Genomic DNA, 16909 nt, shown 5'->3' with positions numbered 1-16909 from the left:
CAGGTCAAACCATAAGGGTTTATAAGATAGACAGCCTATTTTTTACGGGCTAAAAATAATTCCTTAAAAAAAAGAAGAGTGCTCAGGCAGGTGAGATAGAGAGAGGAAAGAGAGAGAGAGAGAGAGATAGAGAGAGGAAAGAGAGAGAGAGAGAGAGAGAGAGAGAGAGAGAGAGAGAGAGAGAGAGAGAGAGAGAGAGAGAGAGAGAGAGATTCTAAGAATTGCTTGACTGGTCCCTTTACGTTTCAGTGAGTGCTCAGGGAGCCTAAAGTTGTATTTGACGTTTATGAGACAAAGCGCAAGGGAGGTGTCAAATCAAGAAGCAGATTTGTGTGTGCGTATGCGTGCATGTGTGTGTGTGTGTGTGTGTGTGTGTGTGTGTATATGTGTGTGTGCAAGCGTGACGTTGCCTCCTTCCTTACCCTTCTCTCCAGCTGTCGCTTGTTCTGCTGCTCCACCTCCAGCTTGTCGTCAAACTCCTGCTGCAGCCTCTTCTTGGTGAACTCGATCTCTCTGATGGCTCTCTCATACTTCAGTCTCCACTCTCCACCTGGGAGGCACACCCCAAAACAATTATGAATGACAGTTATTTATTCAAGGAATTGAATTTCAAATAGAACATGACCAGATCCCAACAGCATGGAGAAAAAGGCATCAGAGTCTGTTACGTCGTGCAGACAACATTCAACAGGGTTCCAAGTAGAACAAATTTAAAAGGTAACAATTAATGGGACTTTCACTGGGGAAGGGGGGGGGGGGTCTTTGAGATTGATCCTGTTCATTAGAGGTCAATGCCGTGTATCCATTAAAACATGAGCTGCTTCTGCTTACGCACAAGACAGTGAGAAAATCAATCTCGCATTCAAATCTGGAAGTCTGTCTGGCATATCAAACAGAATTTTACAATTTAACAGGCGTTGTACATGTTGTTTTTCCTACTGTATGTCTCCTCATTGATTGGGAACCCCCCCCCTGCAGTCTGAGTGTCTGGGGTTCAACCTGGGAACTAGGCAACCATAGATTCAACCTTTAATGTATTCTCTTTCAGCCTGAGGTGAGATTCTGTGGGAGAAACCTGTGTGAGCTGGACTTGCTTTTTAAACCCTATTGGACTGGGGTAAATTCAATTATAATTAAGTCTACTCATGAAGTGAACTGCGATTCACACAACTGCCTCCCCAGAGAACAGTCTATGAATTTGAGAGGAGTTACATTTCCGTCGCCCCGTTACTCAGCTGTATGCCTACTAAAGCGAGTGGTGGAGCTGCACCCTTGATGAAAAACTAATCCCATATTGTGGCTTTAATTGAAATGGAACCGACCCGACCTTGCTGCTGAGCTGCCTGTCACCATGGTTATGGTCTCTCTCTCCCTGGTCTCTGTGTGTGTGTGTGTGTGTGTGTGTGTGTGTGTGTGTGTGTGTGTGTTATTATGCATGCATGTATGTATGTGTGTCTGACCTGTGTCATCATCGTCCATCTCTCCATTGAGTTCGGAGGCTCTGATGAGTCGCGCCTCCATCACCTCCATTTCCATCGACTCCATCTGCTTGTTCATCGAGTCAAACTTGCCCTGAGAGGGAGGGAGAGGAAACAGCAGCCATTAAATACCAGCAACACACACACACACACACACACACACACACACACACACACACACACACACACCCTCCAAACATGACAGCAACCAAATGCTACAACACATTTCTACCAGCGTGGTGCTGCATGAACAGTCCCCCCAAACAGCCAATCATGTTACAAATGTCAAATACAGAAAGGCTAAAATGCTGGGGTTCAGAGAAGGCCAACAATGATTTCGCAATTACATTACAACCAGAAGAACAATGTGTGCAGATGAATAGTGGCTGTCAATGTCGTCGATGTATGAATGAGAACTGGTGGAACCCGAATGGTTATGTGTGCATACCCGCCTATGACACTGTTATAGTTGTTCCTACTGAAGCACTACTCTACCCTTTGTTGGTAAGCACAGTACACCTGGGGATCTATACTACTCAGTGTAGATGCGTCACATAGTGTAGATAAAATACCTATCACCTGATCTTAGATCAGTCCCTAACAGAGTAAACAGTGTCCAGTGACACAGTAGCAGAAGACTCTATAATGACTATACCTGGATTAGACACGGTTAGGTGTGTGTGTGTGTGTGTGTGTGTGTGTGTGTGTGTGTGTGTGTGACTGTGTGTGTGTGTGTGTGTGTGTGTGTGTTCACCTGCAGGTCCTTCATGTCCTTCTCCAGTCGTAGTCTCTCAGAGGTCTCGGACTCCAGCAGCTGAGAGGCCGACTCTCCTGTGTTCCTCTCGTCAGCGAGCTCTGACGACAGTTCTGTGATCTAAATGGGCACAAACACACTAGATAACTTTTAAGGTCTATTCATGCTTTACTGCTCGGTGGAAAGGGGGAATTAGTATTACTGTGTGTGTGTGTGTGTGTGTGTGTGTGTGTGTGTGTGTGTGTGTGTGTGTGTGTGTGTGTGTGTGTGTGTGTATTGTACCCGGCTCTCAAGACGGTCACTGTTGAGTCTCAGTTCGTTCCTCTCCTTCTCTACTTTCTCCAATCTCCCCTTCAGCTGCTGGATCTCCTCCTGGGGACGGACAGAAGAGAGGGAGAGGGGGGGGGGGTTGTATGAGTAGGCCCTTGGCAGCTAGAATCAATAAAACTGTGGGTAAACTGTAGATGCATGTGTTTATTTGTGCATTTGTGTTAAATGTGTAGGTGTGTATTCAGGGTGTGTGTGTGTGTGTGTGTGTGTACTCACATCCTTGCCGCGTATCTGTTCCTCGGTGAGCTGCACCTCTATAAGTGGCCGTACAGTAGTGAAGACCTTCCACCAGGGCCAGCCCTTCACCCCACGGTTCTTCTTGATGTTCTTCTGGATGCAGCGAATAGCCAAGTCCTGGATCTACAACACACACACACACAGACACACAGACAGTGGTCAGTTACAGCAAAAGAGAACGCATGTGTGTGAGAGAGAGAGGGGGTGGGGGGGTGGGAGGGAGGGGTGGGCGGGGGTGAGATCTACAGAAAGACTGACCCAGGAGAATCACCAAGGGGCTGCAGCCTAACAAGCAACAGTTTCCACTGAGGGAGGTTAGTGGGCGGGAGAGAACCAGACTGGACAACAGAGAGGAGGGGCTGGCGGGCTGAGAGGGGCCCAGTGACAGGGAGCTCTCTCTGGGGGAGGTGAACTGAAAGAACCCCTTTCTGCTCTACGAGAGGGGACCCTGACAATACAGCCAGAGGGAAGGGCTAGTGGGTACCGTGATACCACCTCTCCACCACAAACATCCACACATTATCTTATGTTTTGCTCTCAGGGACTGCTAGTATTACATGTTTTGGGGTTTTTTCTCTCCGTAAAATCACGGATTTTCAAGCTTCAGTTTCACAGACTGACAAGAGGTTGTCATGCCAGATGGTGGCCAATGTTGAGCTAGGAGAGTGGAGAGAATCAACAGGACTGAGTCGTCACACCGTTAAGAAAGCCCTTCTGAGAAATTAAATCAAACATCGATCCCACTTTGGCAGTCTGTTAAAAGGGCATTAGGGGGGAGTTACATGCAGGCTGCTACATGGCCAGGCATCCCCAATAACAGCAGATTATCTGGCAACCCAATTAGAGCTACATGATTGGCCAAATCCTCTGGGTTGCCATGAGGGAGAACACTGGTTTGTGTGTATTGGTCATGCTGTTAAAGCCCATAAATACAGCTCAGCCCGCATGCTCTCTGAACAGGCCCGCACCGCAGGGTTGAATTACATATTCACTTCAGCTGGCTTGCTACGGCACGTCTAGCCCTAACCATGCCTTGTAAAGGCTGTGTAGCCAATTAACAGCTTGCAGGAAAAAGGTGCTGTAAATTATATATCAGGGACCGTAGAAAATGCCAGTGATGAATTATGCTGTAGGGGGGTATTCCTGTAGCCTCAAGCCTTCAGATCTTTAGGCTCGGTTCCATGGAGGAATTGGTGGTTTGAGAGAGACATACACACTGAACACTTTATTAGGAACACCTGTACACACCTTCTCATTCATGTAGGTTGTGTAATGGGGTGGGAAATGTTTTCTTCGCACACTTGTTGGGCCTGTTAACACCAATCAAACATCTCTTGAATGCCACAGCCTATTTGAGTATTGTTGCTGACCGTGTGCATCTTCTCATGGCTACAATTTTACCCATCTTGTAATGGCTACTTCCAACATGATAACGCACCACGTCACGAAACACAAGTTTCGAGTTCAGCGTTCTGCAGTGGCATTCATAGTCACCGGATCTGAATCCAATAGAACACCTTTGGGATGTGGTGGAACGGGAGATTCACAGCTTGAAAGTGCACCTGAAAAATCTGTCAATCATGTCATCGTGGACCAGAATCTGAATGTTTCCGACATCTTGTGGAGTCAATGCCACAAAGAATTGAGGCTGTTTTGAGAACAAAGGGAGGCCCTACACAATATGAATAATAGTGTTCCTAATAAAGTGTTCAATAGGTGTAGCAGTGAAATGTATCCCCCTAATGTATCATCTCTATCTCTCTCTCTGCCTCTCTTTTCTGCTTTCCCCTTTGAGTGTCCGTGCAGCTACATTGCATTTGCTGAACACACCAGGCCATTGACACAGACAGACACAGACACCATTGCAGACACTGCACACATACACCTGTTCCCAGTCGAGGAAAAACTGTGTCTTCAGGCAATGATTTAATTAGACACACCATCAGCTGGCTGAAGGAATCCCCCACACTCCTCCATTCTCCCCCGCTCCCCATGAATGTCAAAGAGACATGGGAGGAGAGGAGGAAGAGGAAAGGAGGGAAAGGGGAAGGGGCTGCAGGGCTTCAAACGCAGCAGCGGATCTGTTCTATTTGTCTATTCCCCCATGGTGAGGCACAGTTTCAGCAATGGGAAATGCTCGCATTCTCTCTCTACTTTTCTTTGTTTTTTCCTCTTTCTTTCTTTCTTTCTTTCTCTCTCTTCTCCTCTATCTCTTCTCTCCCTCAAAGCGCTTTGAAACCAAACCCCTGCGAGGGTTGAACTCACGCGCAGAGAACTTCAAGGTACAGGGAGCCCCTGAGCTTAGCCAATCAAACATGGACAGAGAGAAACAAACTAATAGATTTTTTGGGCAGCCAGGAAGTCAGTGTTTCAAAGGAGCAAGTCAACACTTTAATGTTCCTCATGTGTCGTTCTGGTGCACGGAGGGATGGTGGGCAGAGGTTCAAATGTAGACTAAAAAACACACATCCTAGGGTTCAAATGTACACATTGTGGCTGCCAAGCAAGTGTGAGAAAACGCCTCATAACACAATGTGCTGGCTGTAGTGAGTTTGTGACACACACGTTCAATCTCGGAAAAGTGTAGCTCACTGGTACAGTATGACTGAGCTTCAAAACCGAGGCCTCACAGTCAAAAACACGCCTTTCCTTTACCATCAGTGTGTCAACCAATACGAGTTGGCACCAACAGCTACTAAAGTTGCCTATGAGCTGAACTTCAGCAAAATTGCAGAAAGAATCGTTGAAATGAAACCACACAAGAGCAAACTAGACGTTCAAGAATGTGAGAGGTGACTGTACAGTACCAGGAAACACATTAAAGCACAACACTAAGGCTCACAAGGCTTTCCAGAGGTGCTCTCAGGAGCGATATTGTTCTCTGCTGCACCTAGGGCCTCCCAATATTACGCAAGCTCTACACAATCCTGTGTAGAACCTATCCGCTTGTTAAGTCGTGACGTGTTTCCGGGGCCAAAGTTGGCTGAGGCGCTGTCTTCGAAATGGAGAAATAATAATAATAATTAATTATATTTATATAGCGCTTTTCCGAGGCTCAAATACCCTGACAATATGGAGAAAACGGGAAAGTGCTGTGTCCCTTGTTGTATGAATAGATCCGAGTCTAAAAAACGATTAAACTGTCATTCTACGGCTGTAGTTCAGAGGTACTCTGGTGCGGATAATTTCTGGTTTGAACCCGGAAATGGATAAACGTCACTTTTGACGTCAGACTTAACAAGCGGATAGAGAATGCCAATCACACTCAGTACACACTCGTTGTTCAACAAATTAGCCATGCAACAAATCACTAACAATGTTTAGGCAGTGCTGAAAAACCGATCGGCGATCAAACAGAATCATGATTTTAAAAAAGGCTTGTATTACTTACAGTGAGGCAATGCTCGAACTAAACAGACAGGAATCCTTCAAGCGAGGCAGTGCAATAAAGTGAAGCACCCACAAACGTCCTTGAAAAGCAATTTCAGCAGGCAACCTTGAGGCTCAGCACAGCAGCAAAGTGCCAACAGAGATGAGGATGACTGTGAGACTGGGAGAGACAGCGGTCAAGGCCCAATCTCTGCCAACACACAGTCATACGCGCGGGCGTGTGTGTGTGTGTGTGTGTGTACACACGTAGGCCACACAGTACACACACACACACAAGCACACATGCATCTGATATCTGTGTTACCTTTCGCAAACTCCAATCAATCAAATACACATTTTCCCACAATAACACACACAAACAGCACTAAGTTGGAGTGGAGTGAAGAGTTGGACAGATCCTCAGTTGGAGTTACTCAGGGGAAGGTGCGATGTTTCTGGTCGTCATGCTCACTCTGGTGGGGCATGCAGGGTGTGTGTGAGGGCTGCAGCGGACACGCGCGCACACACGCACACACACACACACACACACACACACACACGTAGTAACTCCTACCGTCCGACTCCCCCTCATGACTGTGAGCTGTGAGGATTATGACAGGGCCTCTAACAGTCACATGCTGTTCGCCCTCCCGCCAACCCCCTTCTCCAGACTGACTGACACACACAAGGGAGGAAAAAGAGCCAGGGCTATATCTTGAAAATAAAGGGAGGGGGAGTGTGAATGTATGAAGGAGGGAGGGAGGGAGCCTTACTAGTATAGTAAGTAAATCCGTTCATCATCTCCCTCATCGCCACTGGTTAGATCAAAGGACTAGAGCGATCAAACCAATACAGGAACCACGAGAACCATCAAGTCCTGCTCTCCCCCAACAAGGGAAGGCTGGTTGTTGTTCTAAAGTGTTGGGACAGAGCGACCCCCCCCCCCCCCCCCCAAGGCCCCAACAGAGGATGGGAAGCCAAGAGTACAACAACAACAACAACTTGAAAGTGTAGGGGGCTGCTGGGGGTGAGGGGTGGGTGGTGAAGGGGGGGAGGGCTAAGGCTCAGTAATCGATAAGGCTGTGATTGAGGGGTCTTAAAGGAGAGCATGTCTCAGAAGAGGAGCAGATTGAGGGCTATCCGCTGGGCCCAGGGCCAGGCCCTGATGGATTTACGTCTGCTGTGCTCTGATGAAGTTGTGATTTAGTGAGTGCTACAGCACCCCCCACAGATGTGAGGCATACTGGCCCCCGGCAATGGAGCGCACTGTCTCTATGAGACTGCAGAGAAGAAGTCAATATCCCTCTATTGGGAATGTTTAACACCATACTTCTTCTTCACCATACATTCTACCCCTATAACACGGTAGATCATTCTTTGTTTTTCTGCCAGAAAAAAATACCTTTTCCCAAAGACATGAAGGCCTTCCTTCCAGAGTTTCTCTGAGATACTTTCTTAGGCAAAGAACAAAATCCCATGTGACAACCCCTGTCACAAGCACTTTCAATGGCATACTGTATGTTCCCCCACAGTAAAGGCACCACAACTAGACTTAGATCTATTCCTTTCCCTCTGACTGACTGTGTCAACGTGGATCAATGGAGAAGGATTGAGTCATTTCAAGACACTGGATCTTAGGTCAGTTTTGTCTTTTCTCCCCTTCTATGGTTTAGGTTAGGACATGCAGAGAGTCAGTTGCTCCTAGATCTGTGCCAGCTTGTAGGCAGAGCTTGTTGAGACTCACCTTCCTCTTCTTGAAGGCCTGTCTGGCCAGGTAGCCTCTGCAGGCGGCCTGGAACAGAGTGATGTTACGCCTGGTCTGGATGTCTCTCTGCTCCTCCAGCTTGGCCAGGGTACCTGCTCTGAAGAACACCTTGAGGGAGGGAGAGAGAGAGGGGGGGAGGGAGGAAGAGAGAGAGGGGGAGGGAGGAAGAGAGAGGGAGAGGAAGAGAAAGAGCATGTGAGTAAAATAATGTGTGTGTGTGTGTGTGTGTGTGTGTGTGTGTGTGTGTGTGTGTGTTTGTGTGTGTACGCGTGCAAGTGTGTGTGCGTGAGTCCACGAGAGAAGGTATAAAACTGAGAACTCATTACTCATCATCATGTCTAAACCAACCGAATCAAATGAATATTTGTTTGGCTTGCCCATATTCAGTGTAGCTTTGGGGTACTGCGGTACACAAATATATTTTGTAAAAACTGTTAGTGCATGTAAAAACTAAGTAGATTTGTTCATTTGTTTGAAATAAGTCTTTTTTTCTGAGTTGGGAGTAAGCTGGGATTCAGGAACTTGACATTCATGTCTTGAATTTTTCTTTGCATTTTAATGCTGTTAACTGTGGGGGTGTTTAATTGAGTTGGATTACCTAATCACTTTCCAGACATTTCCATTTTCTCTCCTACTCAGGGAGATTGGGGAACTGATGGACTTCCCATCAGTTTAACAGGCGAGAGAGAGAGAGAGAGAGAGAGAGAGAGAGAGAGAGAGAGAGAGAGAGAGCTCATCAAACTCTTTGAATGCAGCCTAATTGCATTAGCATGCTATTAGTGTTAGCAGGCGCTATGCTTAACTTCACTCAATCCTAATTAAAACTCCCTTATGTCAACACATGCGGCTACCAGAACTCAATAGAAAAAAAACTCTCAGAGAAGAGAATGTTTCTTGTGAAAACGTTCTTCTGAGTCATCCATCATCTTGGGTTAGGCTGAAGCACAATTATTTATGATTCAAAGACCACCAAGAGTCTAACTTCATAAAATGTTTTGTTAACTTCATTTTGTTAATTTTATTATAAAGTTTCTCAAGAAAGTTCCATGCAGCAGTTCTATCAGGACATGTCTGCGTTGTCCTACAGTAACATAGTCGTCCAGGGCCCTTAACTACCTCTCATCACCAGATACCGTCTGAGCCAAGGAGAGGATCAAATAATACATAAGACCGGTTTCACAGATAAGGCTTAAGCCTAAAAAAAACATCTTCAATGGAGATTTTACATTGAAAGTGTGATTTAGTCCAGGACTAGGCTTCTGCCGTGTCTGTGAAACCAGCCCATTGGCTTTTACTGAAAAGAATCAAATTTTAGAGAAGAGTGCTTAGCAAACTGCACACACCTAGTAACACATGAAAGAGTGTGGATGTCGGGAAAATACACACTCAATGCGTACGCACGCAGGCACGCAGGATTTCCTTTAGGGAATAGCACATTAAATAGTGTTTACCGTGTGATGTTAGTAGTGGACTCTTTCATGTGCAGGGACATACATGGCATTTGTATACAAGTTAAATGGTATGTTTGCGACACACAGACACACAATACAAATCTGTATTGGTACATTTTTCAACAGATCATTTTGCTGTCACAGTACCCCCAACCTGAGACACAAATACTGTACTGCATATACTGGTACATACATACCGGTACACACACATACATACTATACTGTACACACACACACCCCCCCGATGGGAGGCTGGGAGCAGCACAGCGCCACACACACCATCACTATTGAATACCATCTCATGACGAGGAGATGAGAGGATAGTTTCCAGCCTGTGAATATCTCACCCTCCATTCAGACCAGAGTGATGCAACCAGTGAGCAACGCTGAGGGGGCGTACGTCTATAAAAGGCACATACAGCCCCCAGCCCCCTCCCCCTCCCAGTGGGGTGGCCTTCTGCATACCAATCAATCTCCACAGGGGCAGAGGACACGGACAACATATTGGGACTCTTTGTCTCTGAATACGACTCTGAAGGTCATTGACATTCAACAAATGTCATAAGACCAGGATGGCCTTTTCAGCTGGGCACATAGTCCCGTCTCCATAGAAACCGCAGCCTCTCAGAGACTGACAACATCTCTCGTGTTGACAGGTTGTGACCCCTCACCAGGCAGGCGTGTTAGTGGAAACAGGCATGCCTCGGGATGAATGAGAATGGTGATATTCTCTCAAAGTAAACTTAGGGCAGGCCCCCTTCAACCCCTCGCCCCTACCTACATCTCTAAGTGTTTGGAGATCTGAAGGTGTTAGACAGGGCCATGTCTCCAATGGTGGAGAGTCGAGACTCTCCACTTAGACCTCTACCATCCGCATACACACACACACGCACACGCACGCACACGCACACACGCACACACACACACAGTCCTTTATCACAATTTCAAAGTCAAACTGAACAACTCTCAAAACTTTCCCAACTGTTAACTCCAAACACAATGCGTCCACTGTCCTCCACTCCAGAGGCACATTAGCAATTTATCTGCCTGTCTTTTCCTTTTGGATGTTCAGTTTTCCATCTGAAAGGTTTGAATCTCACCGTGCTGATTGGTGTTTTTCAAAGGGTTATCAGTGTGCGCCAAGGCGTAGCGCCACAAACAAAAGAGAGCTGTAGCCTGCCAAAATCAATTGCCGTGGCGACGGGGGACGGGGGACGAGGGCAGAGAGAGTTGTTGTGGCTGGAAGGAGAAGAACATCGTAGCAACCTTCCCCAGTCCACCTGAAAGTCACACCTGCTCGATGTGTGCAATGTGTCTTCTAATTGTCACGAGGAGGGAGAGGGGCATGCTGGGTAAACAGCTGGGCCAAACAGAAACAACAGTAGGGTCTGATTTACTAACCTACTGTCATATGGTGAAAGTCAGTCCTGATTAAAACTCCATTTGTACGATTCTCTCTTGCACTTTATCTACTTTTCTTCTCCCTTTTTCCTTTATTCTCTCGAAAATAAATACTTTGTGATTCTGGGACCTAATGTAGACCTAGGGTTAGGGTTACGGGTCATGGTGTGTGTGTGTGTGTGTGTGTGTGTGTGTGTGTGTGTGTGCGTGGTGCGTGTGTGTGTGTGTGTGTGTGTGGTGTGTGTGTGGTGCGTGTGTGTGTGTGTGTGTGTGTGTGTCTGTGTGTGTGTGCGCTTACCCTGCTAAGCCCCATGTGGTAACTGCTCTTCTCTAATTCCAGGGACTCCAACAGTTCCTCCACAGCCTGAAATAAACAAGACAAACAAACAAACAAATAGTCAGTCAAATAGACAGACAGACAGACAGACAGACAGACAGAACTTAGCAACCCAATGAGATCATAGATCATACAGGCCCAATGAATGGACTGCTGCACAGCACCAACAAGCATCCTCCCCTAACATGAACTTAGCCAACAAGCGACCAACGAGGGACATTGTAACACAAAACAACTCACACAGCCAATGTGCCTATCCCCAAGCTATCCCCAAGCTCTATTTCAGACCATACGCATTTACTTCATCTCTTCCGTAAACTCAATAGATGACAGTAGAGAGCACAGAGCACAATGTTTTCGCAAGGCTAAATCGGGCTTTGGTTGAAGCGCTCTCAGCAGGAGTGCAGGTGCCTGGCAGGTACACAGGCCCAGGGGAGGATGGACACTCACACACCCACAGCTAAGATGAAGTGAGATGGGCTGAAACTTTCGAGAAGAGAGAGGCCTTGGTTTGAATTCAATCTTGAAAAAGGAAAGCTTTTCTGAGACACTGACACAGGGGAAAACCTTTCCCTCTCTCAGTCTCCCACTCTCTGAGTCTCTCTAAGCCTCTTACTCCCTCTGGCTCCCACTCCCTCTCGTTCTCGTTCTTCGCTAGCTCCCTCTGTTCTCACTTCCTACCTCTCTCCTGCTTTCTTCCCTATCCATCTCCTTCCTCAGAGAATGAAAGTTTTTCAGCCATCAATTATGTTTGAGTGGGCTATTCTTTCTAAGTACCTCTCCAAGGAGTCTCTCTTCCATTTTAACTCTAACAGCACCATTGAAGACTAAAACAACAGCATTCATAGAGGGGTGATAGAGGCCCTTTTGTAAACTGATCACACTCCAACACACTGCCCGGTTAGCTAACACAACTTTAAGCAAAATTATAGTCAACAGACAGTAGGTCTAAACCAGCACCATCTTCAGCACCCAATGTATTCCACTGACTCAGTAGCCATCACTGAACTAGGGGAGGTTCAGAACATTGCAATCATAAACTGCAACCGTAAAACCTTGGTAAATAGGGATTAGTAGGAGTCACAACACAGAATAGTTGGCACTATGGGGGGGGGGCGTTAAAATGAGAGAGAGAGAGAGGAGAGAGAAAAATGGTAGAGAGCGAGAGAAAGAGAGAGGAAAAAGGTAGAGAGAGGTGAGAGAGAGAGAAATGGGTAGCGAGAGAGCGAGAGAGAGAAAGAGAGAGAGAAAACTCCTCACTGCACATAATTAATAAGAACAGCGGCCGTATGCTGCCAGTCTGCGTAATCATCATTAATTACACAGAAGAGCAGCTCTAGGAGAAGAGAGGGAAGGAGAGGGAGGGGGAGGGCAGGCTCTTTCATATCTCTTGTTTTACGAGGTTGGGGATGGAGGGGGAACACCATGACACTCACCCTCCTCTCATCCGTGACGATGTAGTTGCGCCCGTGCTTCTTGGTCAGGTGGGGCACGAGCACATCGAAGCGCCGGCGGAACTCTGAGAACACCATGTGATCAGGGTAACCTGGATACAGGAGAGAGTGCAGGCAGGTGGTCAGGGTTTTCATCCATTTGTTATTTTGTATTCATTCTAAGTTCTATATCAGACACTGATGAGCCAAAACATTATGACAATCTGTCTATTATGCTGTTGGTACTATGCCTAATATGCTTGCACATCGATGAGCCTTGGGCACCCGACACCCTGTAGCCGGTTTGTCGTGTGTCCCTCCTCGGACCACTGTCGGTATGTACTCACCACTGCTGACCGGGAGTACCCAACAAGCTTTGCCTTTTCAGAGATGCTCTGACCCAGTCATAACAATTTGTCCCTCGTTAAAGTCGCTCAGGTCTTTACTCCTGCCCATTTCTCCTGCATCCCAACACATCAACTACTGTTCATTTGCTGCCTATTAAATCCCACCCCTTGACAGATGCCATTGTAAACAAGATAATCAATGTTATTCACTTAACCTGTCAGTCATCATAATGTTTTGGCTCATTTATTTGTATGTATTTATGATGCTGAAAGAGTGAAAAGAGACAACTCAAGACTGTTCCAAGTTACTTAATTGATTTGTTCCTTGAAACTTGAAAATGAACTAAAGCAAAACCTCTTGTTTCAAGGTAATTCCATCTGTATGTAAAGGCCGTTTTCAAACATACAGCACCTATTAAATGGCTTTCAGTGCTTCAGAAAGTTGCCTAAGCACTATTGACTGCGACTGCACTTCAATAACGCTCAACCTTAAAGTACTGCTTTTGTATGTGGGCACTAATTAGTCCCTGGGTCAGGAAAGTCCTTACCTTGCCTGTAGATGCGCAGGGCATCGATAAGCTTGGAGCCGCGGAGCTGGGCGCGCAAGAGGCCCACGTCCAGCTGCATGAGGCCAGAGTCGCAGCTCTCTCCGTGGGCCACACGGGGCTCCCCGCCCAGCCCCACCACTGCGTCTGCCTTGGGCAGCAGACAATGGACAAAGTGAACCCTGGACCGACGAACTGTGTCGATCAGAGCGTCCTACGGGACGAAGAGAGAGGACAAAGAGTTAGAGTGCTGACACACACACACACACACACACTCACACACACTCACACACACACACAAACACACACACTCACACACACTCTCACACACACACACACACACACACACACACACACACACACACTATCACACTCTCACACTCTCACACACTCTCACACACTCACACACACACACTCTCTCACACACAAACACACTCACACACTCCTATCCCCCCTCAACTCACCACTTGTAGTTTGATCTGGATGCAGAGGCTCTTCTTCTTGACGGCAGCCATGCCTGTGGTGAAGGTCTTCCTCATGCTGGTGGCACGGCGCAGAGCCAGCTGGGAGCCCCCCTCCAGCCCTGCGATGGAGCCTGACAGCACAGTGGCCCCCCCACCCCGCCCCATGAATAACCCTGAGATGTTCTTCCTGCCAGAGAGAGAGGTGGAGGGGGGGGGGGGGGGGGGGGGGGGTCAGTGTAGCTGTATAATACACAGTAGTACAACACTGTGGTACTACATTTAAAAGAAGCGTTGGTATATACGATGTGTACTACCCAGGAGTTGATTGTACCTACACCACCTGCATGTGGATGTGACTATCTCTGTGCGGTAGTCTATGATGTCCTCTTCAATTAGAGGAAGGAGTAAGCTAAGCTGAGCTTAATAACAACATATTGCAATGTGGGAAGGCCCATATGTTGAACTGTTTTGAAGTCTTCTGACACATTTTACTCCCTGCTGCTACTATAAACACATGATTCTTCTTTTTTTTTGGGATAGGTTCATCTTTTGTCTCTGTGAAGTGCAGCAGTATGTGGCAACGCTATGTGAAAAGTCCATCAGAGTCAAAGACTAATTTAGGCATGAATTGAGTTGAAAGCTCTGGTCATAATATGCCTGAGAGAATGTACCACCTCCATTGCTTGGACTAACCACTGAACTTACATGTGTGGATTGGTGAAAGCTATGAAGTGGAACCCTTGCTTTAATCTATCTATAAGTAATCAGAGATTATTTCAAGGAAGAAGAGAGAGGAAGAAGTAATTCTGGGACACAGTTAGAGGCTCAGGTCAGTGTCGAGGACTCAAGGTGTCCTTGGGCAAGACACTGAACCCTAAATTGCTCCCAATGAGCGGGCCGGCTCCTTGCATGGTAGCTTGCCGCCATTGGTGTGTAAATGTGTGTGTGAATTGGTGAATGAGAGGCCATTGTAAAGCACATTGGAATAAGGCGCTATATAACTGCAGTCCATTTACCATTTTACCATTTAGGTCAGGGTAAGAGTTTGTTAAGTGGATGTGTCATACTTCTGTGAGTCTTGCAGGAGCGTAGCAGCGTTCTGGGAGGCTGGGTTCTGCTTGGCGTGGCTCAGCCAACCCTGGGCATCGTACTCCACCCAGTCTGTCCCGTGGCTGTGGCCCAACAGGAAGTGATGCGGTTTCTCGCTCTTCAGCAGCAGGGTGTTTCCTGGAGGGGGGGTGAGAATGTCACGACTGACGTCCTACTTCACATGACCAGAAAGAAACAGTTTAACATCAACATTGTGGTGGCTAATTGACTTGGTGGCTAATTGACTTGGTGGCTAATTGACGTGGTGGCTCATTTACTGGGTGGCTCATTGGCACGTTACAAGTGCAGCATGTAGCGCACATGAGTTTCCCTGTAGAATGTGTGTGTGTGTGTTTTGTATGTGCGTTTGTGTGTGTGTGTGTGTGTGTGTGTGTGTGTGTGTGTGTGTGTGTGTGCGCGTGCGTTTTATGTGTGTGTGTGTGTGTGTGTGTGTGTGTGCGTTTTATGGGTGTGGGTGTGTGCGCGTGCGTGTGTGTGTGTGTGTGTGTGTGTGTTGGTCAGAAGGCTCAGAAGCCTCTGGTACCCCCCCTGGGGTTTCCTCACCCTTGTTGTCTCCCTGTGCAGGGCCATAGTAGCTGAACAGTCTCTCCAGCAGCGTGTCCTCAGAGCCTCCTGGCAGTACAGCCTCCTCCTCCATCAGCCACAGTAAACCTCGCGGCTCATCTGTTCTGGCCAGGGTCCGCACCTGATGCCACCACACGCGCGCACACACACGCACGCACGCACGCACGCACGCAACACACACACACACACACACACACACACGCACACACACACACACACACACACACACACACACACACACACACACACACAGGGTTAGAAAGGTGGGAATCTCCACTTCTTGCTCATGTCCCAGGCATTAATAATATGAATAATAATATATATATATATATACGTATATATATATATATATATATATATATGCCATTTAGCTGACACTTTTATCCAAAGCAGGTTACATTGCACAATGAGACACTCACCCATTCCCACCGCACACTCCATTCCTCCATCCACCCCCAGCTCCGCCCAGCCACACAAGCACTTCTACATTGACCTTATATACAGCAAGACTCCCGCAGAGAACCAGTGAAACCATCTCCTGCTGGGTCTCATTTCGCACAGCAGGCCTTAAATGTCACAACACCATGATCAGTTTGTTGCCATAACCGACACCAGGGAGGCCTTTAGTAGGAGCGAAACAGGGGGAAACGTTTTGAAACTGGCAGGGTTAGGAACTATTAACTGGATGGATCTGAGAAAATCTCTCATTTGTGTTTTTTAATTAAATTAGTGTTGTTTTTATCTGTTTTGGTTCCTTCTGAACACAACAGGAGTTTGCAATTAAATTTATTAAATGATAGGCGAAGTCTTCTACCTAATATGGTACAACATCTCTTTAATATACTCCCCGACAAAAAGTACTTCAACATTTCAGGAGATAAAGAGAGATGGGGGGGCGGGGGGGTTGATGAGCCTTTCGTTTTCTGCTTTCTCATTTAAGGGCTGATATAAAAATATGCACCTAGGCAGTCAAGCATCTTTCAACCTTGCTCCCTGGCTGTCCACTTTGATAATTAATGATAATATTAGTGTCGGAGGCACTGAGCCCTACCACTTTGTTGGAGTCTGTAAATCACTCTGTGGTTGGAAGTGCGTGGCTAGTGTCGCAGCCCTACAGTGTTGTTTACTACGACAGCAGTCAGCTAATTAATTGCAACGTCGGGAGAATCTTGGACCGTTTTCAGAGAGATATCCTTTGTTCAAGACCTGTGGTAATGACTTGGGTTCTAATATTTGTGACTTTATTGTGATTTCTCACCAGTGCTCTCAGATCCATAGCTCTGTTGTTCTTTAGAAGATTATCTCTGGGTTTGAGCTGGTGTCC

General features: G+C 47.0%; 1 protein-coding gene across 1 annotated transcript in view; it reads right to left on the bottom strand.

The window, feature by feature from the left end:
- myo18ab (myosin XVIIIA b) overlaps positions 1–16909 on the bottom strand; it is a gene marked incomplete at both ends in the record, with an annotated part of 87012 nt that overhangs the window by 19325 nt on the left and 50778 nt on the right. Inside the window, 12 exons of the mRNA XM_080525489.1 lie at positions 423–550; positions 1461–1572; positions 2233–2352; positions 2515–2604; positions 2779–2922; positions 7913–8041; positions 11084–11149; positions 12559–12668; positions 13451–13661; positions 13912–14098; positions 14979–15138; positions 15565–15706. Coding sequence (XP_080381615.1) covers positions 423–550; positions 1461–1572; positions 2233–2352; positions 2515–2604; positions 2779–2922; positions 7913–8041; positions 11084–11149; positions 12559–12668; positions 13451–13661; positions 13912–14098; positions 14979–15138; positions 15565–15706 — 1599 coding nt within the window. The remainder of the gene's footprint in view (positions 1–422; positions 551–1460; positions 1573–2232; positions 2353–2514; positions 2605–2778; positions 2923–7912; positions 8042–11083; positions 11150–12558; positions 12669–13450; positions 13662–13911; positions 14099–14978; positions 15139–15564; positions 15707–16909) is intronic.

Source organism: Nansenia antarctica (assembly GCF_963989245.1).
Source record: "Nansenia antarctica genome assembly, chromosome: 3".
In the NCBI taxonomy this organism is placed as follows: Eukaryota; Metazoa; Chordata; class Actinopteri; order Argentiniformes; family Microstomatidae; genus Nansenia; species Nansenia antarctica.
This window is presented reverse-complemented; position numbering and strand designations above follow the sequence as displayed.